The sequence below is a fragment of the Anas platyrhynchos genome, chromosome 10 (assembly GCF_047663525.1).
Source record: "Anas platyrhynchos isolate ZD024472 breed Pekin duck chromosome 10, IASCAAS_PekinDuck_T2T, whole genome shotgun sequence".
Classification (NCBI taxonomy): domain Eukaryota; kingdom Metazoa; phylum Chordata; class Aves; order Anseriformes; family Anatidae; genus Anas; species Anas platyrhynchos.
The window spans coordinates 15093907-15120344 of NC_092596.1; the positions used below are offsets into that span (position 1 = coordinate 15093907).

A 26438-nucleotide genomic window follows, 5' to 3' on the forward strand; every position below is an offset into this window, starting at 1 on the left:
TGCTGTAAGCATAGCACCATGCTGAACAAAGGCCAAAGTGACAGTCATATCCTGTTCCCATTAAGCAGCCTGCAAGCAAACAGGAGGCAAAGTCAGAGCCATCTTTCAAATTACAGCTCTTGCTTTGGCCTCACACTATGCTCTATTTCACGAGATACAATTCTTTTCTTCCTTATAAGCAATTCAATATTGAGGATGGGGGAGAAAATACTTACCATGTTTGCAAAGTATGTCAGAATGACAAAACAGCTGAAAACAGCCTTGTCTGTACATTCAAGAAACTGATTTTTTGATTTGCAGAAGCAGGTGTCAAGTAAATATGTCTATTCTTAATAAATGGGCCATCTTTCTGGAATATTTAGTAAAAATAAGGTGGTTAGTTAAAGACGACAGACCTGTGCTCACCAAATATGTAACACTTTACATTAAATAAAGGAAATTCATGTTACATCTCTTTCTGCAATCAGATGTTTTATCAGGATTCAGAGACCAGTTTGCTCAGCTGGACTTCCAGGAGGGAGGCCTGAGCTGAGAAAAAAAGATTAATCCTAAATGGGATCCCAGACCTAGTCAAGATAGCACTGACGTCTGAATTACCACTGAGTCATGCCGAAATTAAACTGAAGATTAAAAAAAAAAAAAAGCCCCTTCACATGGTTTTGTGTCCTTTCACTAGCACCAGACCCAGTCCAGGTTCCCAGGGTGAGCCGCACTCTGAACTTATTTGATTTTAGAAACTCTGGGATTGAGCAGATGGTTTCTTTGTTCCAGCTAAGGTAACTGCTCAGCAGGCAGCTGTAATCTGAATAATGCCATAGCATTTTCTGTTCTAAATATTGGTTTCCTCAGATGATCTGTATGTTTTGGCAGCTATTTCTTGTGATAATGGATCCCTTTCAATTTTGTCAAAAATAGGCAAAAACACCTGTTATTGTCACATGTTTGTGCACTTTGTTATGCAACATTTTTTTGGAAAATATTTATATTATTACATTTAGGAGTTATTAATTTGGGGTCTGTGTTTGCTCATGGGCTTATTTTCAATTGTGACGTTGGTTCAACTGTTGTTTTACTGATTGCTTAAATAATGGTTGAAAGTTGATCCATATCTTGCATGGAGGAAATTAAAGGAGAGGCTACTGTCTTGACATTGTCCTGACATACAGAATATCAGTGAAAAGAAGATTTATCCTGATATGAATATTTTATTAAACTGAGGTTTTACTCAAATAAGTTACTATGAAGAACGAACCACAGAATCACAGAGTGGTTGAGGTTGGAAGGGACCTCTGAAGATCGACTAGTCCAACTGTCCTTCCAAGCAGAATCCCCTAGAGCACATTGCACAGGATGGCATCCAGGAAGGCTTGGAATATCTCCAGAGAAGGAGACAAGGAGACATATCTCAGAATTGTGAAAAGAGACAGTTTGCTGTTGGAGTTAAAATGTTAGGAGGAACCCTTTATACAAAGGTGGTGATGCAATTCAGCTAATCATATTATTACTCTGTTAACTGGCCATTTCACTTGCTATATGAAGGCAGCTACAGACACCAGACACATACCAAAAAAAAAAAAAAAAATTGAGCCTAGAGGTTTTTCCTCTGATTTCAAACATAGTTTTTTAGTCTCCACCATTAAATGAAAAGATTAATGTAACATATGGATTCATGGAATGACAGACTGCACTTGAATACTGAGATATTTCCCTAAAAGAAGAGATGCTGTCTTAGGGGTGCCAACAGCATTCTGTATGTTTTCTTCTTAGCAAAAATCCCATTTTATTAGCAAGGTTGTTGTAAGTATAGTATGCGATAAAGCTGGCTCCTTACCTTTTAAAAAATATTTAAATGATTTGAAGCAATCTTTCCCTATATCAGATAATTACATTCATTCTGGATCTCAGCTTTCTTCTTTCTTACAAGTCCTGTCAAGACTTCAAGGCGTTGCCATGCTGGTCAGAAAGCACAATCTAACACAGGTATTTAACATTTTCAAAACACCATGATGAGCGTGACTGTTTAATTTGCAATAAAATACAGTCACATCAAATGGTCACTGGAATTGGTGAGACAAGAACCAGAATACCTACAGAAACACACCCAGTCTCACCAGGGTTTCCTCCACTGGTAGGGGGGTTCTGAAAGAGGCCATCCTGTTCTTGCCCCTTGTGTGCTGCTCCCTGCCCCAGGAACTCTTGTGTCATGCCGATGGCACCATGAGGTGAAAAGGAATAACTCAGAGGAAAACCAAAGCTCAGGGATGGTGGCACAGCACAGTTTGGATGTGATTTGTGGCACAGACTAAGTAAATCCTTTGTGCAGTGTTGCACTAGGGCAAAATATCATCTAGGTGCAGATCTTCAAGTTCTGGGTGCCAGCAGCAGTCTCACCAGTGCTACGGGTGGATACCATGTCACCTTTCTTCTCTTTCTTGGTCATTTCTTATACCTTCCACTCCCTTAGTAATCATATCACTTGAGAACCCATCCTCTGCTGAGTGTCTGCTGTGACCCTCACACCTTTTTGGTCTTGCTCATAGTGTTCAAAGATAAGGTCCATCTAGAGGTATCTGTAGCTGCCTCTGGAGTTTTTATGTCATTCTCTGTGTGTGATTATGTCCTTGTGCTTGGCTGTATTCAAATACATATTATTTAAGGGATCCAGATAGCTTTGGGATAGACTTTTCTTCTCTAGAAAAATGCAAACTGGAAACTTGAACTTAAGTTCTCATGTAACCCAGTGTTCAGGACTTCAGTATTTCAGAAAAACACTAAATACCACGCTACTGGTGACGAAATCAGATTCATTGGTAGTACTTCCCTTGAGACCAGCTGTTCCTACAGCCAGGAAGCTTGTCTGCACAAGTGTGATCTGTTCTGTGGATGTGGTGGTAATCACTGAGGACAGCGGGGGGTTCAACAAGACGTTCTGTACTTCTCAGGCACAATGGAGATTTACAACACACTTGGTTGTATGACTCTCAAAATGATACGGATGTCTCTGAATCATTTTTCTATGTAAATTTGAGGGAAATAAAGGAGCAAAAAAGTGATACATAACTTTACGCTTGCTGATATGGTATTTCAGACTAAGAAATACTTCACTTCCTAGATAAGAAAGAGAAAGAAAATAATTTGAATTCTTTAGTTCCCTTAGGAATAATGTGATGCAGTAATGTTAGAACTGTATGTAATTGCTTTCTATTTTTGTAAAGCCTGTGCCTGCTCTGAAACTTTGTAGTGAATATGGGAAAATCTGGCAAGTATAAAATACTTCAGCTGCTATATGCTAGTGGTGGTAATGGGATGAAACAACATTTAAGGGGGGGTGAAAGTATTCTTCTTTTCCACAAACCACAATATTGTATTTTCCTGGAATACGTGAAACAATCTTCTTAGGGTTCTGCAAAAATCTATCAGAAAGTGACAGCCTTCAGATAAATCTTCTGGGTTGCTGTTTCACATCATCTGCACACTGCTCTCAGTTACACCAAGGTAACGTGAGTGGATGCTGTTATTGAATGTGGCACTATTCTCATTCTGATAGGCATACAATCAGTGAATAAAAAGAGTATCCTCATTTCTCATAGAATTAAGTAAGGCATCTCCTTTTGTAATCGACTTTCCTGTGAGCAAGAATACTACATAGATCAGGTCATGGCCTGAAATGGACCCATGCCATCTAGAGAACTACCAGAAAGTGCTGAAAACCTGTGCTCTGTTGCTATGTTAACTGCTGTAAAATTGTGCTTGGTGATGGGATTAAGATTAATTCAAACGTAATGGCTTCCTTACATTTTTAATTCAATTAGTTCAAGGACTACTTAACAGCTAAAGTGAAAAATAAATACAGTACATATCAGAACCCCAAAACAAGAAATATTACATGCATTTTAGGTTTTGGCCAAGCCAATAGACAATGTTAAAAGAGGATATATCTGAACAGAGAAACATCTTTAGTTCTTCTATTCTGCACCTCTTGTTTTTTGGTTTTTGTTTTCCTATATATGAGTATGTATTTATGTCTTATCTGTGCCTGTCTGTATAAATACATACATATATATATATATATATAAAATTAGGTTCCTAAAAGACAAAATATACCCTTACTCCTCCTCTGTGATTTTGAAGGGTGTTTTTTTTTTTACCCTTTTATCCCTCCCAACAGATCTAAAGCACTGGGTAAATACAGTGAGTATGCTCTGAAGCCTTTCCCAAATTCTTGTTTATGGTTGGAAAGGAAACAACTGCTGCAGCTTCGTGTGAGTTTGCTGTGAAAAACTTCTGAAGCTACAGTGATGAATTTTACATAACTCTTAGCTTTATTGTGATGTAAACAGGTATTTTGTCACCAAGTATTATACCAGATTTGTCCTGAGTGTTGCACTGTATATTCCCTGGAGGTATCCTGGAGCAGATACTGCCGTAGAAGTAGTAAATGTGTACAAACAATAATAATTTTTCAAAATGTAAATTTGATGGGCAAGTCCATTTTTAGTGTGAGGTTTGTTTATGTACACAAAAATTTGATCTACTGCACCTTAACGCAAAAAGCTGTGGAAAACTCATGAGATTTTGTTTGAGGCTTTGGGGAGAAAGTAGCTTCAGTCTATTTTGCAATCCCACAATGTTTTCAGCTGCAGGTTCTAACCCTTTTTTTTTTTTTTTTTTTTTTTTTTTTTTTTTTTTTCTGGTTCATCCATTCTCCTTCAATCTGGACCAATTCTGTTTTATCATTCTACATATTTAATTCTGCTCCCACTTGCTATGCTTTGGATTATTCAGTCCCTTCCTGCTGCGGTGGCTAGTAATTTTGACTCTCATGCAGTGAACAGCACAATGACCATCATAACAGTGTTATATAACACTTTTTATTCATATACATAAAATCTCTGACAAAAGTGATTAAATTTCATTGCTGCCATCTTTCTTGATGGAAAGCACAAAAAATTTAAGGGAACTCTCATCTGACAGCAAATTAGCTGCAGAGACGGTCTGCAACTTTGCCAAAATATTTTTGAGTTTCTGTATTTTGCTGCCAACATTTTGAGTCCATCTCAACATTTAGTGACATACAGGAACTGTGGTTTGCTTTTTCAGTCCAGTGAAGTGCTGGAGATGAAATCCCACCTATGAACCCTGACTCCTGGTTAAATATGAGCATTTGTCCCAGGTTTCCCATGAGGAACCACAGCAGCTTGGGTTCCATGCTCTTCAGCACTGGAGGCTGAAGCAATACACATGGCCATTCTGCAGAAACTTCCTTGTAGGATTTCATACCTTGTGTTTTTATCCTGATTAGAACCAGAAGCTAACACTGATCTAGAAGAACTAGCACGGCAATGGTCTTTTATCTATGATTTTTATCTACTTTTTTAATGCTTTTATCTATTAATTTGTCCACCGTAAACTTCTAGCATCCATAAAGTATCTGGAAGCAAAAAAATATGTGCAACTTAATCACACCCTAAGTTAAAGAATATCTCCATTTGTTTTGTTCTGCTGGATTCATCAATTTTTCCTCAGTACTCTCCTATAAGGTTTACCTGCTAATGCATTATGTATGAGACTGATTTCAAGAGCATAGATTAATTCAAGGTGCAAAAATCAGAATTTCTTACCAGGAATTTTGGTTTGGCTGCCCAGGTGTTAGGCACTGTTTCATTCTCCCCAGAAGCAAATTTAGACTGAGATGCATGCTTTCAATTGGAAATGCATTTACTAAAACTTAGAAGTGTGGAGTCCAAGAATATGTTGCACTCAGTCATCTGCACTTCTAAATATATGGTAATTGCTATTGTTTGTGTACAAAATGAGAGAAAATAGAACTAATTAGAGAAATGTTACCTTCTGCGGATAGAGTATTTCTTAGGATAACATTGTTTTAAATGTCTAACATTGTTAACAGAGGTGTTTTTTTAATCTTTGTTTCCACCTTGGCATAGTCACAGGGTACATTTCCTATGTTTTGTACATTTATTTAAACAGAAATAGAATTAACTTCTTTTCTTTTTGCTCAAATTACTGGCTTCATGTGCTGTGTAGGTGTTTCTTGAATGCACACACCATGCTTACTTAAAAGTAACTACATTTAGAGATAGAATATATATTATGCCCTTCATATCAAGGTATAGTCATGAATTACAAGCTTCCATTCTACAAATTTCCGGAGTGACATTTTATTATCACAGATCATTTTAGGATACTTCCTGAGAAAGTAAAATATCTCCTCATATAACTGCCTTTTCAGCTGGAAGCATAACAGAGTGCCTTGGGATAGTAAAGACTAAAAGGATTAGCCATTAGGAGGGCTCTCATATCACCTTCATCTTTAAACACATTCTGACAGCTTGCCTGGGCAGAAATTCTGGGCAACATTACTTTCATCTGTTTGCAGCTGTGTGTGAGAAAATACTCAGCTCTGGGGCAGGCTGTGGTTCCTGCTCTGCCAGGGCTGACAGCAGAAGCATCTAACTTCTCACCATGGGTATGAACATTTACGGTTGCTTTCACTCCTGCTAATTCCTTGGTTATAGTGCTGTTGCCTAGTCCACATCAATAGCAGAAGTTGTTCCAGTGGGAATCAGTTATGGGGAGTGTTCAGAGAGCTTAAAGGAAAAAGTAGCAGAGGCTATTCATCATTCAGTAGTGCTGGGAAGGTGGTTGCTGTAGAAACCTCTTCCAGGTCTAGTAAATGTCAAGAATCAGATGGTACCCTCTGCAGTTCTGTATATCAGAGTGGAGATGCTCCCACACACAGGGAGCCGGGAGGCCCCTCCTGGAGACACCGGAGATTTTCTGGCTGTCTGCCTGATGGGGAGACCCAGCCATCCCCATCAACATCCAGAGGCTGCTGCCATCACTGTATTCAGCAGGACCACTCCATCCATCACAGCACATTCCCCAGGGCTTTTCTTCAGGTCTTGTGCTCACACCTCGTCTCAGCCTGCATCAGCAAGCTGTCTCTAGCAACTCAGAGGGAAAAGCAGAAAGTAATAAAGTGTCACTGAATGTGTTTTAGCTGGAGCTGGCAGCAAAAGCCTGGGGCTGAACAGGAAGCACCTGTACCACTTGAAGGAGATCAGATTTGCTCTCCTCGGGTAGCTTTGGAGTGTTACAGCAGCATCAGCCCTGGGATGCTGTGAACACAGTGAACACAACTGGAATTAAAAGATGATTGGGAAAAAAAAATAAAATAAAGCAGAACAGCAAACAGATACGTGCTTAACTGAAGCTCTCAACTCAATTGCAGGTTAATGGCAACAATATCCTAAGATACTGCAAAGGAGAACAGGAAGCTTGGAATTTGATCATTGTTTCATAAAGGGGTTAAGTTATAATTTAAGCAAGTTTGATTGTTCTGTACAGCAGAGGTGCTTTTTAAAGTAAAGATCTCCAGCCACAATGCACTTTACTTAGCTCCCTTTGGTAGGGATCTTTTAAATATTTGCAGATTTGGATTTTAGTCCATTATCAGTCCCTCTACTAGCGGTAGTGCAGACTTGCTGAAATAACAGGTGTATCTCCCCAGAGCTAAAGTCTTGTATGGGTTTCTGTGAGTTAATTAGCGCTTCTTATGTGTGTTTCCAGTGACAAAATGAGCTAATGTGTCTGGCCTGTTCTGCCCAGCATCTTGTGAACCATTCTTGGACTTCACTGGGACAATTCTTAATAATTTCCTCTGGGTCAGTTGATCTTGGGTTTTTACATGTAAGGTAAAGTGAATCTCTCTTTGTCTGGGTCATTTGTTGCAAAACATGCTTTCTGTGACTAATGTTTCTGTCTTTCTTTTTGTGATTGGTAAGATGGAGCTGTATCATTTTTACTATAACAAAAAGTGATGTTGCTGATCCTTGGGGTAGACTTCAAGACTGCTTTAGATATCCATGTTCTAAATGAAGACACAAGAATACCTCATTATGCAACCAGTATGAAGTCTGTCATCTTTCCAGCTGCTGCATATGCTATTGGTTTGTTTTGATAAGTGTGCTAGAAGCCCAGTGCTAGGCAGGACACATCATTGATCTCATGCAACCCATTCTGGACACTAGTACGTGGGAATATCGTTCAAAAAGCAGTTTTCTCTGAGTTTTAATTTAAATACTGATGCCCACAGAAGATCTTCCTGGGTCATTTTTATTCTCAAGATGTATTTCAGCACTGAGTAAACTGACTAATAAATGCAGACACCCAGACCAGCTGCCTGCCAGATGCTGACAGATGTGGCTATCTAGTCCATTCACTTTGTTGGGATGCTTATTTCTGTAAATAGTACTGCTCAGTTCTGTCTACCTTCAAAGCAATTTTTAAACTTCAGCCGATCAATAGAGAGGATTGCGAGGAGGCAAGTATTATTCTGTTATTAAGACATGTCATCTAGGTAGAATGTTTAAGGTGAAATAGTGTAAATTAGCGAGTTGGTGGACAGTCTGTAGAAAAAAATTCCTGATACCTTTCTTCTCAGAAGACAGAAATTATGAAGAAGAATAGATCTGAGTAAAATTAATACCACACAGCACTATGTAATCCATTGAAAACCTATGATTGACCTATTATAATTGAAAGGAATATTTGATTTTGTAAAAATTTGTGGGAAAGTTCAAGAAGAGGACTGTGGCAAGAACAGTGACCGGGAGGCATTGCCAAATTAATGTTCCTTCATGGTTAGCTACTGGTAGGTTGAGTCATAGAAAACAGATGTTTGAGAACTCACTACGTGTTTACGGAGTGTCCAGAACCAGGGGCTGTCCCGGAAGAGGCCCCAAGAGAGATTTCCTTGTCCACTACTCATGCATGTGCTCCTTACTGCTATTAGTATTCTTACTGGTAGAGTTAAAATATCCAAGAGTTTCTCAGAAATGATGGCCTAGCTTCCCAAATTATTTCCTTTTCTTTTTTTCCTTTCATTTCTTTTCTCTCTATGTTTCAGATTATGCTTGGCCTTTGCCTAAACAGTTGTGCCCTATATGGATTTCCCTAGATGTGCTCTTTTCAACTGCATCTATTATGCATCTCTGTGCCATCTCTCTTGATCGGTATGTAGCAATACGCAATCCCATTGAGCACAGCCGCTTCAATTCCCGCACCAAGGCTATTATGAAAATTGCTGCAGTTTGGACCATATCCATAGGTAAGAAATGCGGCTTATGATCTTAACTGTGTCTTAATGAATAACAGTGTTACTCCAATTTTCATTTAGGATTTTTAAGAGGATACTCAAATTAATTTACCTGGCCTGCATGACTGAGTATAACAAATGATTATTGGGAAATAGAAATCTTTCATTGTGATTGGTCACTGACAAAAATAAGTAGTCATTTTTCAGAATATCACCACTTCCAATGCCGAAGCACTGCTGCTGTATACATATCAATATGCCAATAATGATGGTAATGCAGACAAATGGAATGATAAAACTGCTGTGTAAACAAAGCAGAAAATAGCATTAGCAAAGAATTTGAACATAAAATCCAGCCAATACAAATGAGATCTACACTGCAGTCACTGCAGTTAAACTTGCTCAAATTCTGGTGGCAGTTTAAGTAAAGCAGCGTAGAATTCAAGGCAGGCTAACAGCTAGGTATTTACTGCCTCTTGTGTGGGCTTTATAGCCTTTATTATACTCTGCCACAGCTGGATTATTTCTAGTACTGAGCTAGAGAGTTTGAAGTCATAGTAAATGAGGAGTAGACATAAAACAAGACATTTTGTATTACTTTGATAAAAAAAATGATAAGTAAAGCAGCAGTTAAATAGGTAAGAAAAGGAAAAAATGATAGCAAGATAACAGTGTAACATCAGGAATTATGTGAAGAAAAACATTCAGGACAGAATTATTTCAATGTGGTCTATTAAAGAGATACTTGGTACAAGGTCAGAAGGATTGTATGACCTCTCCCCTATGCTGTATTATTTGCTTGAATAAAAAGTAGTCTTACAAAGACTACTTTTAAAATTTAACTTCTACGTTTTCTTTCATAAAGCAGTTGTCACTTCCAGCACAGTATTGTAAGGAAAATAATATCTCATGTACTTTAACTTCTCTTGGTTTTTGCTTTACAAATGTCATATGATCCTTGATGTCTGGGTGCTGCAGGGGCAACTTCTGAAGAAGTTTGTCTAGAAAAAGGTTATGAAAACAAGAAAAAAATAAATAAAAAGAGGTAGCTATAGAGCTACCTCTTCCTGGAGTTACTGGGTGGGGAGTGGCTCAGCATGATGGAAATCAGAACTATGGATTCTACTACCCTCCAAGGGCAAAAGTACCTGAACCAGGATAGGTAAGGTGACTTGGTTCTGTTTCAGAGTTCAAACACTTCATGCCTGCCTAGCTCTCTTGTATGATGTTTAGCTGTCTTCATTTATAATAGGGTGCAAAAGAGGTGAAATAATGAACTTTAAAAGAAAGAGTTAAGAATGGAGATGTAAGGACACTTTTCTTTTCCAAACATATGGTTTCTTAGCCATCAGTGAGGCAATAGGTGCTGTATTTATTCCCCAGCATCTAAAAGCCTTTAGGAGGTGTAAGCAGTCACTCAGTGGGATGTCTGCAGCTTCCCAGGAGGTGAAAGGAGGTGCATCACAGCCCATGCCTGGGTGTTCTTCTATGCTGGGATAACAGCTGAGAAGGTGTACAGTGCTGGCTGGGTTTTGGGGATGTTTTCTTCATTCCTTATGATGCAGATACAGTTGGTCCAGGGAAGTATTTTCTTGCATACCTTTTTTTGAAGATACAGGCAGAATCAATAAACCCCTGCCAGACTGACCAGGGTATGGAGAAGCAGGACACAGAAATGCTGTTGGATTTCCACCCTCCCCAATGCATGTATAGTTTTTATCCATTTACTTGGGCCTTCTCCATTAGGTTGCACTAAATGGGGAAAGAAAAGTGCTCTTGGTATGTCTCTAGCTTATTTTAGCATAACTATTTTTACTTCATAAATGAATGCAGAAATGCGACACAGGAATAAACTGAACATGAAATGAAAGAAAAGAACCCACAATACCCACAAAAACCCAAAGGTTATTGTTATCTTCTAGCTCTTACCTGCTTGTCACTTGGAAAGTTCTGATGAAAATTTTCAAGAGGATTAAATAGGTTAAACAAATTCACCCCCCTTCAGTATCAAGTATCACAAAAGAGTCTGTGCATTTCTGTACACAACTGAGTATCAAATTCAAAGCAGAACTTTAGTTCAGGCTGGTCTGTTTGTATTTCTTAAATCCTGCTTCAGTTGGACTGAAGAAACTTTTAAATGTATCCCAAGTAAAGAATTCTGAATTCTGTTCCTGAATCAGAATTTAAAATCAGAAGGAAAAAGCATGTCATTTATCTTAATATAGTAGCTTTTGCATTCTGTTTTCCTGAAATGTTAATGCTGACAGCAAAATATATTATAGAAGTTCTTTGATCATTGAGCTATGAATTTGGCAGGTTGCACAAGCCTAAACTCATGACTGGGTTTTTAAGCAGAGGAACATTAACAGAGTCCTCCTGTTTGTTGGCAACTGCTTTTCAAATGAATCTTTTCCAATATCCTCTTTGTTCTATATTAAAGTGCATCACAGTCAGTTGTCCTGCGTCTTAGCAAATGAACCCCAAGCAACATTTTGTGTCCAGTTAGAGAAAAAGTGGGTGCTATGAAGTGCTGGGAAGAGCATCTTGTGAAAATGAGTTTCATGACAGCACTATGCACAGGCTGGAAATAGAAATGTGGGCAACTGAAATATCTGCACAATAGAAAATGAAAATAAATTATCGCTGTGAGCTTGCTGACAGAATCATGATATTTCATGTCTTCAGACTTTGCAATGTTGCAAGTGAAAGGTTTTCACTAGTGATGCGTAGACTTAGCCTGTCTTGCCGGAATCCCTGTATCTTACTCTGAGTGAGGTCACTTTGGGCCATTTTTCACATTAAAGAGAGATAGAGATCTCCACGTAGCTCTTAGCAGGACAACGAGGAGGTGGTCAAACTCTAAACACACACCTTACAATGCAAGATAAAATGTTAACTGGGCAATATTGATATAAAAGAAATTTCAATTTTGAAATATAAATGAATGAACTTCAGTGGTGTGGAAGGGTGCACACAAGTTGCTTCTGATATAAAAATAAGTAAAATATAATTCTGAAGCTTCCTGTGGCCCAGCTGTGTGCCTGATACCACAAGACAGATTTTCTTCTGCTTCCCAGAAACTTCAAGGTTTGGTCACTTACTAGTGGGCACCCGAATTACACGGGCTGTAGACTTCCCAGCTCAAGTTTACTTCCTTAGTAACAGCCTAAACTCAATAAATGAGGCCATCCTTTAAATTCAATGCCAGCCACAGTTCTTACATTTATTTCTCCTGAACCAGCTGTTGTTAGTGGAAATGTGGCCTGGGAATTTTATGTTAAGCTTTATAGCCAGCAGTGTAACTGTGTAGACAGCAGAATTTGTGTGACAGTAAGCATTGTTTACTGTAACAAATGGCTGCAGGATGTCTGTCCCTGGACATTGCAGCGTACCTGGCTGACAGCACCTGAGCACAAAAAACAGATCAGCTCCAAATTTTGTTCTTTGCATCACTGCCATAAGCAGACTTTTCACAATTGCTTTTCTTATCAGAGAGAATAGACAGTTTCTTAGGTGACTGAGAAACTCTGGGGCACTCACACTGCATTGACCTGTCACTGAATACTTTTTCTTCACTTTTTGTTTCTTACCAAACAAGTCTCTATTTTGTTTGTTTGTTTGAAAACAAAATAAGTAGCAAAAATGAAATGTGCTGCTGAATTGCAAATATACCACAGTATGTTTTGTGTTAGAACTGGACTTTTTTCTTTTCATTCTTTCTCTGACTTGCTAATGATATCGCAGTTTCAGTTTCAGGTAGACATACTAGGCTTGTGCATATAGTAAATCATTAAACTTGAATGAGGATGTAAAATACTTTTTAAAATTTTTATACTGCATCATTGTTTTATTGAGGAGATTTATTTGTAGAAGTATGAAAGATCTGTGCTTGCAATGATCAGTAAAAGCTCATCTTAGATTGATGAGCTTTTGATGATATTGACGATTGATGATATGTCTAACAGGTTCCTGCTCTGCCCTAAGTGTTCCTCTCTTACACAGGCTGAGCAAGTCCCTTTATGCAAGCTGTCCTAATAATGTCCTTAAAGGCCCTCCAGCTCTCAGCTAAACCTCCCATTATCTCACTGATATTCAGTTTGAGGAACATGCTTAGCATGGCATCACCAGTATTATTTCACTAGAGTTTTTTATCATGATTACAAGAGGGGCATTAATTTCTCTAGCATATCAGCAAGAGTTATCTTGCTCGGGTGATGAAGACCATAGCAGTTGATAAGCTGAGTTTGTAGCAAGGGAACTACTTAAGGATTTCTGTCATGGGTGCCTGGATTAGTTTGATTTTGTCATCAAATATCAGTGAAATGTTTTGCATGGGATGGCAGCAGATGTTGATTGTTTGTAAGTGATTTGTGCAGAAAATGGATTGACCATTCTACTATATCCATTCCTGGGGGTAAGAGAAATACTGATGTCTCCTATTTGAGGCTACTGCTACTAAACATGAGTTCAGGCATCGTCGTGTGATTGTAGTGGGAAGTTCAGCCCTGGCAGCATTTACACCGTGAGGAGGAGCTCTTTGTTCATATGCACCACTGAAAGGAAGTGGTTGAGCAAAGCAAGAGAAGTCATTTAGCAAAAGAGAGGGGCAGGCAGGAAAATAATTTATTTATTCAATCTTTTATTGGTGTTTGCTAGTTTTCCTTCTGGACTTGGGTTGTTCAGTGCTCTTGTAAGGTTTAAGTAAAGGTCAGCATCTTGCTCAGACACAGGCAGTAATTACATTCCTCTGTTTGCAGTTGTGTTCATTGCATGCAGAGAGATTCTTCAAAGTTCAACCCCCTTTTATCTTTGACTTTAAACCAACACAGGTTTGGCACTGTTGTTCTGTTGGAACAGTTAGATAAAACTAGATTTAATCCATCCCTGAAGGTGCATTGTTACTGCATTAGCACATGAAATGTACTGCAATTAGTTTGCTGACATATGAGGAATATGGAATTTTATGTTTTAGAACACTTCAAAAACTGACATCCTTCGATTTGCCATTGAAAAGCTTGCTTCCTGAAACCTGTGCCTTTTCTTTCATAATGCAAGTAAGGAGGCTGGTGTCTGTTGGGGTTTGCTTGTTGATGCCTGTTAGTAATTATTAGAGAAATGCACAGGCCTTTTGCAAGATACTTCTGTTAAGAAACCAAACAGATCTGTTTTAGTTTTCTTTTCCCTTTTCTGAGAGGTTTCGGTGTGTCAGTTCTTCAGTGCTAATGAATAGTTACAGTAGCTGCTGATACTCAGGTGAATGTCTCTTAAAGTGGTAACCCAAGTTTATTTTATCTGATAATAAATATGAGGTTAAAGAAGTGAACTTATACATGCAGTGTTTAGCATGGACAGCAGTGTTCTTGCCGTTGCAGCATAGAGAGCTTTTATGCCAGCCGTAGTCTTGTTTGGCTCACAGGTCTCTCTCTGTGTTTTGTTTTTGAATTGTGTGTAAATGCCAAGAGAGTGGCAGGAAGGTCCCAAGCCCACCTGCTTTAGTAGAGCCCTTGCTGTTGATCACAGCAAACTTTGGATCCAGTGCTGACACCAGAAGTTGTCCCTGGCATCTGTCGCGTTAAAGGGGTGTAGCTGATTAACCGTTACGGGCCCGGTTGGATTCAGAGTACTGAACCAGTCGGACATTCACCAAAACTGGGGGTCCGTTCGGACATTCACCAAAAACGTAATAACCACCTGGGGGTCCGCTCAGACATTCACCAAAAACGTATTAACCACCTGGGGGTCCGTTCAGACATTCACCAACAATGCATTAACCGTCTGGGGGTCTGGTTAGATTCAGAACACTGAACTATCACGGATAACCACCCTCACCCTAGTTGCATTAATGAGAGCTATCACAATGCAATCAAGTATGGTTTATTACAGCAACAGATAATCAGGTTCTTTTGGATTGCCGGTGATAGTGACTATCTGCAAAAGCAAGCTAGTATGCATGAAATACACAGGTGTTACAGGTGTTCTAGGTGCGGGTTCTAGGTGCGGGTTCTAGGTGTGGGTTCTAGGTGCGGGTTCTAGGTGTGGGTTCTAGGTGTGGGTTCTAGGTGTGGGTTCTAGGTGCGGGTTCTAGGTGCGGGTTCTAGGTGCGGGTTCTAGGTGTGGGTTCTAGGTGCGGGTTCTAGGTGCGGGTTCTAGGTGTGGGTTCTAGGTGTGGGTTCTAGGTGTGGGTTCTAGGTGTGGGTTCTAGGTGTGGGTTCTAGGTGTGGGTTCTAGGTAGGTGTTACAGGTGTTACAGGTGTTACAGGTGCGCAGCCTAGAAATAAACGCGTTAAAAGGATCAAAGACTCTATAGAGATTTATAAGCAAATATTCAGATCTCACCCAAAGGCGTCCCAATGGGGGGGGAAGAGAGGCTCAGCCCGTCGACTGATCCCAGGAGTCAGGAGGTCCTAAGGATGTTGTATGTCCTCGGGATGGTATCTCCCCTGACGATGGTATCTTCCCTAACATCCCCTCTCTCTTGGGCCAATTTATATTATTTTCTATCTTTTAGGTGGAGCTTGAGTGGCTCTAGTCAAGCATATCTTAGTTATGATTGGTGTAAAGTTTTCCCGTTTCCGTTTAAAGTAATAGGCTCCGAGAAATTCAGGGTGCATGCTCAGTGAGGGGTGGTCGCATCTTGGAGGCGGGTAGCTTTTGGGATGGAGGTGTGTTTTGGTATTATAATGATATTATAATGAGCAAAAAGTACACTAGGGTACAGCATTTGTCAAAACATGACAGGTCTTTGGCTTAGGGTGGCAAAAAGTGCAGCTTTGTGCACAAGAACAATCGAGGCCCCACCTGATTACAGAGCCTAGCCGTGGTGTCTCCACTCCACTCTACGCTCCGTGGTGTTCCTTAGAGCTAGCACACCAAGTTTCCCCAGCGCAATAGCATCTAAGGTTGGGAGCCTAGGGAACGCTCAGATAATGCAGTTATGCCCTACCCTGAAAGCCTCTTCAATGCTGTACCTTTTCCTTAAAAGTGTGAATGTTAGTTTTATTTTCCTAGTTACTTCAGGCATTTACACCACAGCATCCCCAGGCCCATCAACCAGCAGTAAAAAGTGACTATGCTTGCGTTCAACCCTGAGAATCGCACACATGGAAAGAGAAAGTAAACCCATATGCAGGCTCCTGTTTTCTTTACTGAAGTTGTTGTCCCTGAATGAAATCAAATCTCTTCTTATGCAAGAATGTTGTGAGGAAGAAAGAATGGAAATTATTTCCTTCTTATTGGAAACCATCAAAGACTCTATATTTCCAGTAATCTTTATCAGTCTCGTAAGCTTTCACAGAAGAAAACAAGATACTAAACACAAAAACATTATTGTTTTTCATTTAATTCTACATTTTGTGACCGTCAATTGTACATTTGGACTTTTTACCCAGCTTTTCTTCTGGAGCAAGCTAGTAAATGTTTTACAAAGCCATATTTGTAGTCATTTGGGTTTTGTTTTATTAATTGGGAATCTGTGAAGAGCATCTGTTACTCTGTGTCCACAGCATCATCTCAGCCCCATTTGTTGAACTGATCTGCTGGCTTGAGAACAACTTTAAAGATGACAGGAAGCAGAGATGGGAGAACAACTGTAATTGGATTCGTAATCCAGAGGATGTCCCTCCATCTTGCTTCCTGCATGCTTTATCAGACAGGGAGGGGAGAAGATAAAAATGACCTTAATATCCTTTGTAAACTGCTGTGATGAAAAGGGATGTCTGACCCAAGCTACTGCCTGGCAGGAAGTGCTTCCAGCATTCAGCTGAGCAGGAACTTGGTCTATGGCTTGCTGGCTCATGGTGGCTGGTTTTGTCTTCTCACCAAAGCAATCCCAGTTGCCCTAGATACTGCTTAAACATTGAGCAAGAGGACCAAGGTTGCTGTGAAGAGCAAAGCATGATTTTCAATAAACTTTCAAAGTTTGAGCAGTGTGCCAGCTCAGCTGCGAGGCAGAAGTTCAAGAAATGTTCTGCACTGGGCCTCAGAGCTGAACAGCAGTAATGCTGCCTGGTGGTAGGCTTCTTCTTTCTTAAATTGTGAACATTTATAACCCTAGTGTTAGCACTGTGGGGCATTTGAGTCAAGTGGAGTCAAATGCCTTCTTCATGCTTGCTCAAACAGCATAATTCAGATAAGGCCAGCATTTCTGTTTGCCCTTGCTCAGATACCACAGGCATGCCTACTGGTATGTACTGCATGTAGTGACCTATTAAAATCAGGGTCAGTGTGTGAGCAGTGTCTGAAAGCAGGTATTTGTGCTTTTGAGATTGTGGCAGCTGCAGTTTTGCAATAATCCCTCTGAAGGAAGCCTGTCTGGGGTGTCTGAGACTCATAGCACTTCAGTTCTCAGTGCTGGGGGTTGAAGAGTTGCTCCTGATTCCCCAAGTGGACTTAGTTCCCTTCAGGGCTGGATTGTGAGGTGGATCAGTGATAAGTTTCATATTAAAGAATTTTTTTTATTTTATGAAGCTATGACTAAAATGTATAGCTGCTAAAATGTATAGCTACAAAGGAGAAGTGTGAGGCAGAAGAAAGCATTTGAGATGAGGCAAATGCTGGCTGTTCAGCAGTTCTGTAAGAAGGCAGCTGAATGAGTATGTGTTGGCAGGCTCCTTTGAGGGCATCTTTCCTCCTCCTTCTGTTTAACAATGGGATTTTCCTGGATTAGAGGAAGGAGCAAACAAAGACCTGGAGCTCTCTCTTCTGTGCTTTCTTGGTTTGAAATCCCACTTTGTTATGAAAAACGTGAGGGACATTTTTCCATTACAGCAGTTACCTCCTTGTTCCATATGATCAGTGCTGAGGTATTTCTTCCTCATGTAGAATTTTAGACTGTTATCAGCACTCTTGACATCTGCATTCATATTCCAGAACTGGGTTATTTTTCATGAATGTAATTTACGTGCGTGACCTGAGGATATCCTGAAACCTCATCTCATTTCCTTCGGCTAAAGTAATAACACTTAAAATTCAGTGAAGACTACTTCATGAATGAACCTCTATTCCTTTCTATGTTTTGTTTCAAAGACTATTTCTTTTACAAGACTCTAAAACATATAAAAAAAAAAAAAAAAAATCTCTCCATGTAAATAAAATCTCAGTGTAATGCCATTGATCTAATTCAGATTTCTTTGTGCAAAAACTGTTTTCTTTACCTCCCACTTTCCACCTTCTGAGTGTCTGGAATTTGATGGAGTCAAAGCATTAGAAAAATGTCTTTAACAATAAAAAGTCAATGGCTTGCTTGGATAGAGGTTATTGCAATGACAGAGGCTTGGCACAGGAAGGTTAAAAGATATAAACATATCAGAGAGGAAGCAAGTACCTTGCAAAGGGTAAGCTGATAAATGTTAGAGGAAAGAAGACTGGATCCTGGAACTATCACTTGGACTAAGGAAACACAAGCTATTATCACAGAAGGTGTTTAAGTTCATTAATTTTCAGAAGAAATTCCTTCACTAACTTACTGGCAAGTGGTAATTTATAGTAATGTCTGATTGCAGATGTATTCTTCAGAATCCTGGAAAACACTTGGCCCACTGGAAAAAATACCCTAGCTAATAGTTTTAGCATGTTACACTCTCCCTTTAGAAATGTAGAATTCCAAAGGACTAGGACCTGTGTTATTCACAGCTACCCAAAAAAAGGAATCCAGGCAAAATAATGGCCTCAAAATTGGTTATTGCTGGGAAGAAGGACTTAGGGAACAGCATGGTCAGCCCCACAGATATGTGTGCAGAGGGAGTGCTCACAGCCAGCCAGGAAGCTGTGGAGGGAAGGAGCAGGAGACAGATACATTCTACTGCTCTCTGATTGCTGGGTCGTGCAGTTTTCTTCCTTTCCTTGAAAGGACAAAAAAATTGTAAAAAAAAAAATAAAAAAAAAAATGGAGAAAGATAATTAAAAGCATAAAATGAATTTGGCATGAGGATAGAATAAGTAGAAAAGCATTCTTCACTTCTAAAAGAGATGTTAGAAGGTAGAAAAGATAAAGGTCTATAAAATCGCTGAGAAGGTGGAAAAGGTGACCAGAGAGTGATTTTTCACTGTTTCTCACAGAAGAGAAGCTGTTGGAGTCAAAGGAAATTATCAGGCAGCAAAGATATACTTTGTTTACATGACAAATAGATAAGTTGTGAAACTGATTGCCACTGAACATCATGGAGATCAAATGGGATCAGGAATTTAGACAAGACAGATCTCTCAAAGCTTATTTTAAAAAAGGATTGGGTACACTTCTGGCTGTGGAATTTTCTAAGGTATAATGTCAACATCTGCTCCATTTTGTATCATGGCCCCAAACATCTGGAAATTGATTTAAAAAAAAAATGGCAAGGCTAGGTGAACCCACAATGATCTAGCTAGATCTGGCCCACCATGTCTTTTCTGCATTCTGATATACACATTGGTTATAATATTCCAAAATATGTTGTTATTGCTTTTGTTGGTTTTGGCTGCGTGTAGACAGATTTCTTTGGAAGGCTTCAGGTCTGTCCTGTCATGGGACTGAGCTCCCAAGGGACAAACTTTGGATCTCACTATGCATAACAAACACGCAAAGTCTTCTCTGGCATGAGTCCTCAATTCCCTCCCCACAGTAAATTCCTGATGGCTTTCACAAGGTAAAATATATCAGATATACAGATATATATTCCTCAGAGGAAATCAGTGTTAGAGGACACTGAGTAAATGCCTGTGAGTTAGAGCTATTCAGAATGCTTTCATTTGTTCATTCCTTTACTCCCAGTGAAAGACAGGCCAGCAGCTAGCTGTGGATGAGGACTCCTATGTGCAGTCCTGGGCAGCCATGCTCCAGGCTGAACATACTGTCTGCTCTGCCCATGTGTCAGATAGCCAAACAGCGTGGACACACAGCTGCCTGCAGAGATTCTCCAGGCAGAACTCCTGCTTCTGCTCCAGAAATGCCTGATGACCTGAAATCCAGAACAAACAAGCTGGGCCAGGGGATGCTGAAGAGAGAAAAAGGATTCAAAGTGTTCTTAATCTTGTTTGTCTTCCATTTAGTTCATGACAATAAAAAGTGGCTCTACTGTGCCACCAGGATACAAGAGAAACTACCTTGATCAGTGTGGTGATTCTGAAAGTTTACTAATCTGCTCTGTGCCTTGGAGTAGGTGGGAGCTGTGCTCAGTTGTTATAATTGAGTCATTTAAAGTTTTCTTCCCTTCAGCCAGAGAGTTTGTGCTGGGATTCTGATTTTGGACTGTCATGTCAATCTGATTACCATTTTGATTACACCTTTTCTACTCTCATGATGTCTGTTGTTCCAGTTCATAGCCTTGTATTCAATCAAGATACAGGGATGGGAAATCAGGCAGATGTGTTCTGCAGCCTTTTCATTTGACTACATAATGGTCTCTAAGAATTCAAGTAAGACTGTCTCTGCAGTACTTATCAGTTTGACGCTGTTTGTGGATGAAGTGTCTGGGCAGGCAGAGCTTACAGAGATCACCCTGCTTGCACCAACATAGCTGATAAGGACCCAGAAAACCAGGAGATTTACTTCCAAGTGTCCGTTAAGCTATGGCAAAAGTTGCCATTTTTCTATCTGGATTATTTTAATATCTTCTAAAAACTTACTTTTAAATCTTCATTCTTCTCCATTTGTATGATTTTCTTCTTTAACATTTGCTAATATCTACTCTATGCCTGTGATTTCAATCCTACCCCCTCCCCAACAAACTGGCAGCCAGCTGTAACACAGTAATGTAATGACTGCCTTTTCTACAGTTTATGCTAGAAAAAGTTCTTGATAAAGGAGTTGTTATGTTGGATTTGCTGTGTTAGCTGTGGAGCACAGCAATACTGCAGTAGTTCCCAGTGGAGGCTGCTCACTCTCTGGGCCTGCAGTCCCGGGAGTGTTGTTACACAAGGTTTTAACCTCCACCTGGGAGTAATTTCTTTTTCAAACAACCTTATGCAGTGGGTTGAATGTGTGCAGGACCTGCATCTACTGTGCTGCCTCTTTGGAGCCCTGTCTCTCCAGTTAACCATCTCTTTTTTGCTTTTGTTCCTCCAGGGATATCTATGCCCATTCCAGTCATTGGTTTGCAGGATGACTCCAGGGTATTCATAAATGGGACTTGCGTCCTCAACGATGAGAACTTCGTCCTCATTGGATCCTTCATGGCATTCTTCATCCCTCTCATCATCATGGTTATCACATATTGCCTGACCGTCCAGGTGCTGCAGAGACAGGCAACAGTGTTCATGTGTGGAGAGGTGCCCAAGCAGAGGAGAAGCAGTGTGAACTGCCTCAAAAAAGAAAACAACACAGAGAACATTTCAATGCTTCACAATCATGAGGGGGCATCTCACTTGAACTCTCCTGTGAATAAGGAGGCAGTGCTTTTTCGGAAAGGAACCATGCAGTCCATCAACAATGAACGAAGAGCCTCCAAGGTCCTGGGCATCGTTTTCTTTTTGTTCCTCATCATGTGGTGCCCATTTTTCATCACTAACGTCATGTCTGTCCTTTGCAAGGAAGCCTGCGATAAAGACCTCTTGAGTGAACTCCTCGATGTGTTTGTTTGGGTGGGGTATGTTTGTTCTGGGATTAATCCCCTTGTATACACACTTTTCAATAAAACATACCGCAGGGCTTTTTCCAATTATATCCGCTGCCAATACAAGACCAGTAAAAAATCAGCACTGCGACAGAATCAGTGTCTGAATGTTGCTTCAACAGCTTTATATGGGAAGGATCTGACTTTAACTAGTTATCGAAATGGCAATGAACTCAACAGCATGGAACTAGATGAAGCTGAGGAGGGCCTTGTAATGCAACCAGGGACTTCAGAGCTCTCCATAAACAGCTGTAATGTTGTAAGTGAAAGAGTGAGCTGTGTGTAAAGGTGGCTCACACAGCCTTTTGCTGCAGTATATCTGTAGCCAAAATATATTGTATAAAAATGTACGTGTTGGTCAAAGGACAATGTATATATTGCATTCTGAACAAAGCTTCTTTTTTTTAAGAAAAAAAAAAAAAGTTGTCTTTCCAGTCCAGTACTTAAAATCATATATATTAATATACTGCAGTGAAGTTTAAGGTTCTATATTTACTGTTAATACTAGATCAGAACTATTAGTTACTTTGCATATGTCATGGACAAAATGTTTGAATTCTTCTTCCAGTGCATGAACAAAAATGCTGAATATTTATCTCAGGTGGCATTTGCTGGAGTCCAGAATGGCACGTTTATAGTTATATATCAAATACATGCTATTAGACTTGGTCAGTATAACTTTCTTTTTCAAGTTGACAGTAAATATATACTTTAAATCCTCACCTCTACTTGTGCCGTGTAAAGACTGTACAGAAACCTGGCAGAGAGATATGACAAAAGCATAGCAGCTGTGTATGCAGCTGGCCAGATATGTCCTGTTAAGGGTAGTGGCTCACTGCCATACTGGGGCAATTTTGCACTTCTATGGACCTCTTTTAAATTTTGACTTCCTCTCCAGTCCTCCTGCATCCTTTCCATTCACTAGGAGGCTTCTGCTCCCATAAGAAAGGTGGGGAATGCAGTTCTGGTGTGGCTTGGTGGTCCTGACTGGGATCGCTTGTACTCTTGGAAAAGAAGCATGAGAAACAGAGCCAACCCCCGTTATTTGCTTTAACCATTTTACAAATGGAGATCCTCAGATTTATAAAAAGCCCTCCATTGTTCTTATAAATCACCTGTTATGGGATGGGGGAAGTGGTGCTCAGCGTGGATGGCACTGCCTTCAGAGTTTGCTTGGATGATCAGAGTCTGGTTCACCTGGAGAGGAGTGCTCTGTCTTTGTAAAGGCTCATCTTTTCTATCCCCTCATCTCTTTAGTCATTAGCACATTTTGCATTTGCTTTTATTTTTCAAAACCCAGGGATCTTCAGTGTTGATGATAAAATCTAGTTTAGGGTGTAGGGCAGAAGCTGCTGTGCTTGTGGCACAGGTTGGGGTCAGGCTGTGAGGTTCAGGATACAGCTCCCAGGGGCTGCTCAGGAGAGAAGTATAAATGAAGGATTGCTAGATTTTTCTCCTGTCTCACGAGGTGATGGGCAGAGCTGGAAAGAGTATGTGACTGGAATCATTTGCTGGTGGTGTCGTTCAAAAACTATGACCAGGGACAGGAAGGGAGCAGACATGGAATTATGAGCTGGAGCAAGTCTACATGGAAGATTAATCTGGATTAATTTTTCAAATTGATTTATGCCATTTCACTCCCAAAGTAAATTATATTATATCATATTAAAGCCACTTATATCTTAATGAAAACATCCACATCAAGATTTAATTCAGTTTAACTAATCTGCTTTTAATTCACACCGTAAGTAATTTGAATTAATTTTCTTCTGTGTTCCTGTGTAGACAAACCCTCAAAGGCACCATGTCTTCCTGGCACAGTGCCTCTGGGGTGATGCCTCTCATGCAATTTCCCTTATGTAGAGTACTGTCTAATGCCAGATCTAACCCATAATGTTTTTATATCTTCATTAACTAATACACAAATGCTGCAGTCATCCATCTAACACGGATGCATTTAGTACCACTAACAGCCTCTGGCTATGAAAATCCTCAGAAGAGGAAAGCTTACATTAGGCATGGATGAGTTGTATTTTACTAATACAAACTGCTTGTACTCTAAGCTTGCTGTGTTCATCCCACAAAAATTCACTTGTAGGGGAAAGAGAAAAATTTGAAAGTGCATTAGTGCAACGTTGTGCTGTTGTTTTGCTGTATACAGCAAAAACCTTGCTAAGAGCCCACTACTGCAACACATCTTATGGGTTGCATCTGCTACTGGGCTGCTTCCAGCTTGAAACAGTGAAGCTGCTGATCCTCTCTTCTCTTTCATTCCCTCCTGTGCAAAATCTATAGTACTTCCATGCAGGCAGGCGAGGTATCCTTAGGGAGCATAACATACTGCTTGCAGAAGGCAGCAGAGATGGACTGCGTGCCAGTCTGCTGACAGTTTCTGTGGCTTGAATGCTTGGGAATCTACCTGCCTGTCCAAAAAGATCTGCTAACCAGCAGGAAAAGGACTAGCCAGAAACACAAACTTGTGCCTTCAGTGACTGCCCTTTGCTCTGTGTCAAATTTGAATATCTCATGCAGTAGAGAAAAATCAGAAAGATCACATTGCTTTTGTAGTTCTTCCCCCCTTCCCTCCCTTGGGTGAATTCATAGCACATCTTTTACAAACACGTATATGTCTGGGTGTGTATATATATATGTGTGTGTGTACGTATATATACATATATATATATAAAAGCCAACCACAGACTTTGAAAGCATTTAGCAATAAGTTGAATTACAGTAGCTTCTAGCACATGTGAATAGGTCATATGTGAATAGCTCATTTGCCACAGCATCCTCGAACTTGGTGTAAGTTCACACAAATACATTTTCATTGCATAGGAGCCTTCATGTCTTACCCTTGCCAGGTCTGTTGTATGGGCAAAAAGGGAACCTACTATATTTGGATGTAAATAATGAGAACTGAACTGAGAATTTACAGATTTTTTATATATGTTTTTAAGAAATTCAGCACCAGAACTGTAAATATGTTAAGTGTTGCTACTCAGCTGGACCCGTTCTGATGTATGCTACTTCTATAGATAACCAGACAAGGGGACTGCCTTATAGAGCCTGTGTTCTCTCCCGACCAGCGGGTGATAACATTTTTGTGAATGATTAAATACTGTCAATTGCCCAACTTCCTTTGGGTCATTAACATCAGGGTTTTGTGATGCTGCTATTAATTTATTAAAGAAAGTTTGTTGGTTTAATCACTCTTTTTTTTTTTTTTTTTGATGGTCTATCAGAAAATAAATAAATGAACATGCCCTCTCTTCCTTTCATCTCTCACCAATTACAACATGTCCTGATCTAAAACTATGTCTGACCACAAAATAAAACAACAAAAAATCAAGATAAGGAACTCTCATTTCTCCTCCCCCTCTTGAAACATGCCCCATGGTTTCTTTAATCACAGAAAGTAGTGTCATCAGGTATCCCAGCACTTCTAACCCTAAAGCTTGCTAAATATAGTAATGGTGATAAAATATTCACCCTCTTCTCCTAATTCCTTCCAGTAATATGTATTAAAAATAACATTTTTTTTGAATATTTAAATGTGAAGAGTTGGTTTAGTTCTCTGCAATTTAACCAGTCAGCTTGTCCTCACAGCAGCTTTGCTTCTCGTAAACTGTTGTCATTAACCACGCTGGTGCCTCAAGAAGCCCTGACCTGGGGCTGCCTGCTGAGATTACCTGCTGCAAGTTTTGTGTGAGTGCTCAAACCTCAGCTCAGGTACGATTTTATCATACAAATAGTGTGTGTGGTGATATTTTCTTTGAGTGAACAAGTGAAAATATCTCCTTGGAAATGATGATGTAGGCTGCAGTGTGCTGGTTGCCTTGTTTCCCAAACCAGAGACTGAGCATGCATGCAGGGGTTCTGACCTAGCAAACAAACTTCTCTGATGACTTGCATCAGGGAAGATGCTCATGGGGACCATCCATCGTGCTTCTGTAAGACCAGGCAGAGTGTGAGAGGACAGCATTTCAGCTCACCACCTCTGCATTCCACAATTCCATCCATCATTGTACAGGCTGTGCAGTTCAATTGAATGAGTAGGGTAGGAATGTCAACCCCACGACATGTAGCATGGCATGGCAGGGCTAGCACTGTCCTGAGCTGTAAGGGCCTTCAGCCTTCCCCAACAGAGGCCCGAAGCATGGCTGGCCATGATTGCTCAGGCACAAAGTCTCCCAGCTGAGCAGCCCAGCTTCCAGACCTGGGCTGGCTCGGCTGCATCTCTGCTGTTTGGCTCAGTGCCATGCTGTTTATCACAGCCAAGTCTTAGGAGTAGCACTCAGGGTCAGGTGTGGTGGCTTTGAGTACCTCTGTGGGCCTTAAAATCTGGCTTTTGAGGGCAAGGGCCTGCACCTTCATCGCTGTGCTCACTGAATATAGGAACAGTTACTCTGTATGTATAAAAACAGAGAAGCACTTGGAAGGCAATAGGGTTCAGAGCCAATGCTGAGGATCCTTAGGGCATCCTACGTAGCTTCTTGTGTTAATGACTTGTAGGTTAGCAATAACTTTTATCTGAGAGGTAATTTAAAGATGCTGGTTCATGAATAGTCAGCATGAACAATGTGGTTATCTTAGTGCCTTTTTCCCTACAGAGACACGCACCAACCACAACTGCCTTTCCTCTGGACAGTCCTTCCAAGAGGTTCATCACTGGCTGGGGGTGCGGTTGTTGCATTTCCCCCTCCATGTCAGGGGTAATGTGCCTGTGAAGCATGCTA

At 40.2% G+C, this 26438-nt stretch overlaps 1 protein-coding gene across 32 annotated transcripts in view; it reads left to right on the forward strand.

Annotated features, from left to right (window-relative positions):
* HTR2C (5-hydroxytryptamine receptor 2C) overlaps nt 1–24908 on the forward strand; it is a 333447-nt gene extending 308539 nt beyond the window's left edge. For 30 of the 32 annotated variants that reach the window (XM_038184419.2, XM_038184418.2, XM_013096695.5 and 27 more), the window contains 2 exons: nt 8930–9130; nt 21156–24908. In XM_038184419.2, the coding sequence (XP_038040347.1) occupies nt 8930–9130; nt 21156–21988 (1034 nt within the window). In that variant the 3' untranslated portion in view covers nt 21989–24908. The remainder of the gene's footprint in view (nt 1–8929; nt 9131–21155) is intronic. The other 2 variants (XM_038184436.2, XM_072042906.1) reach the window with 1 other exon arrangement.
* The last annotated feature ends 1530 nt before the right edge of the window (nt 24909–26438 follow it).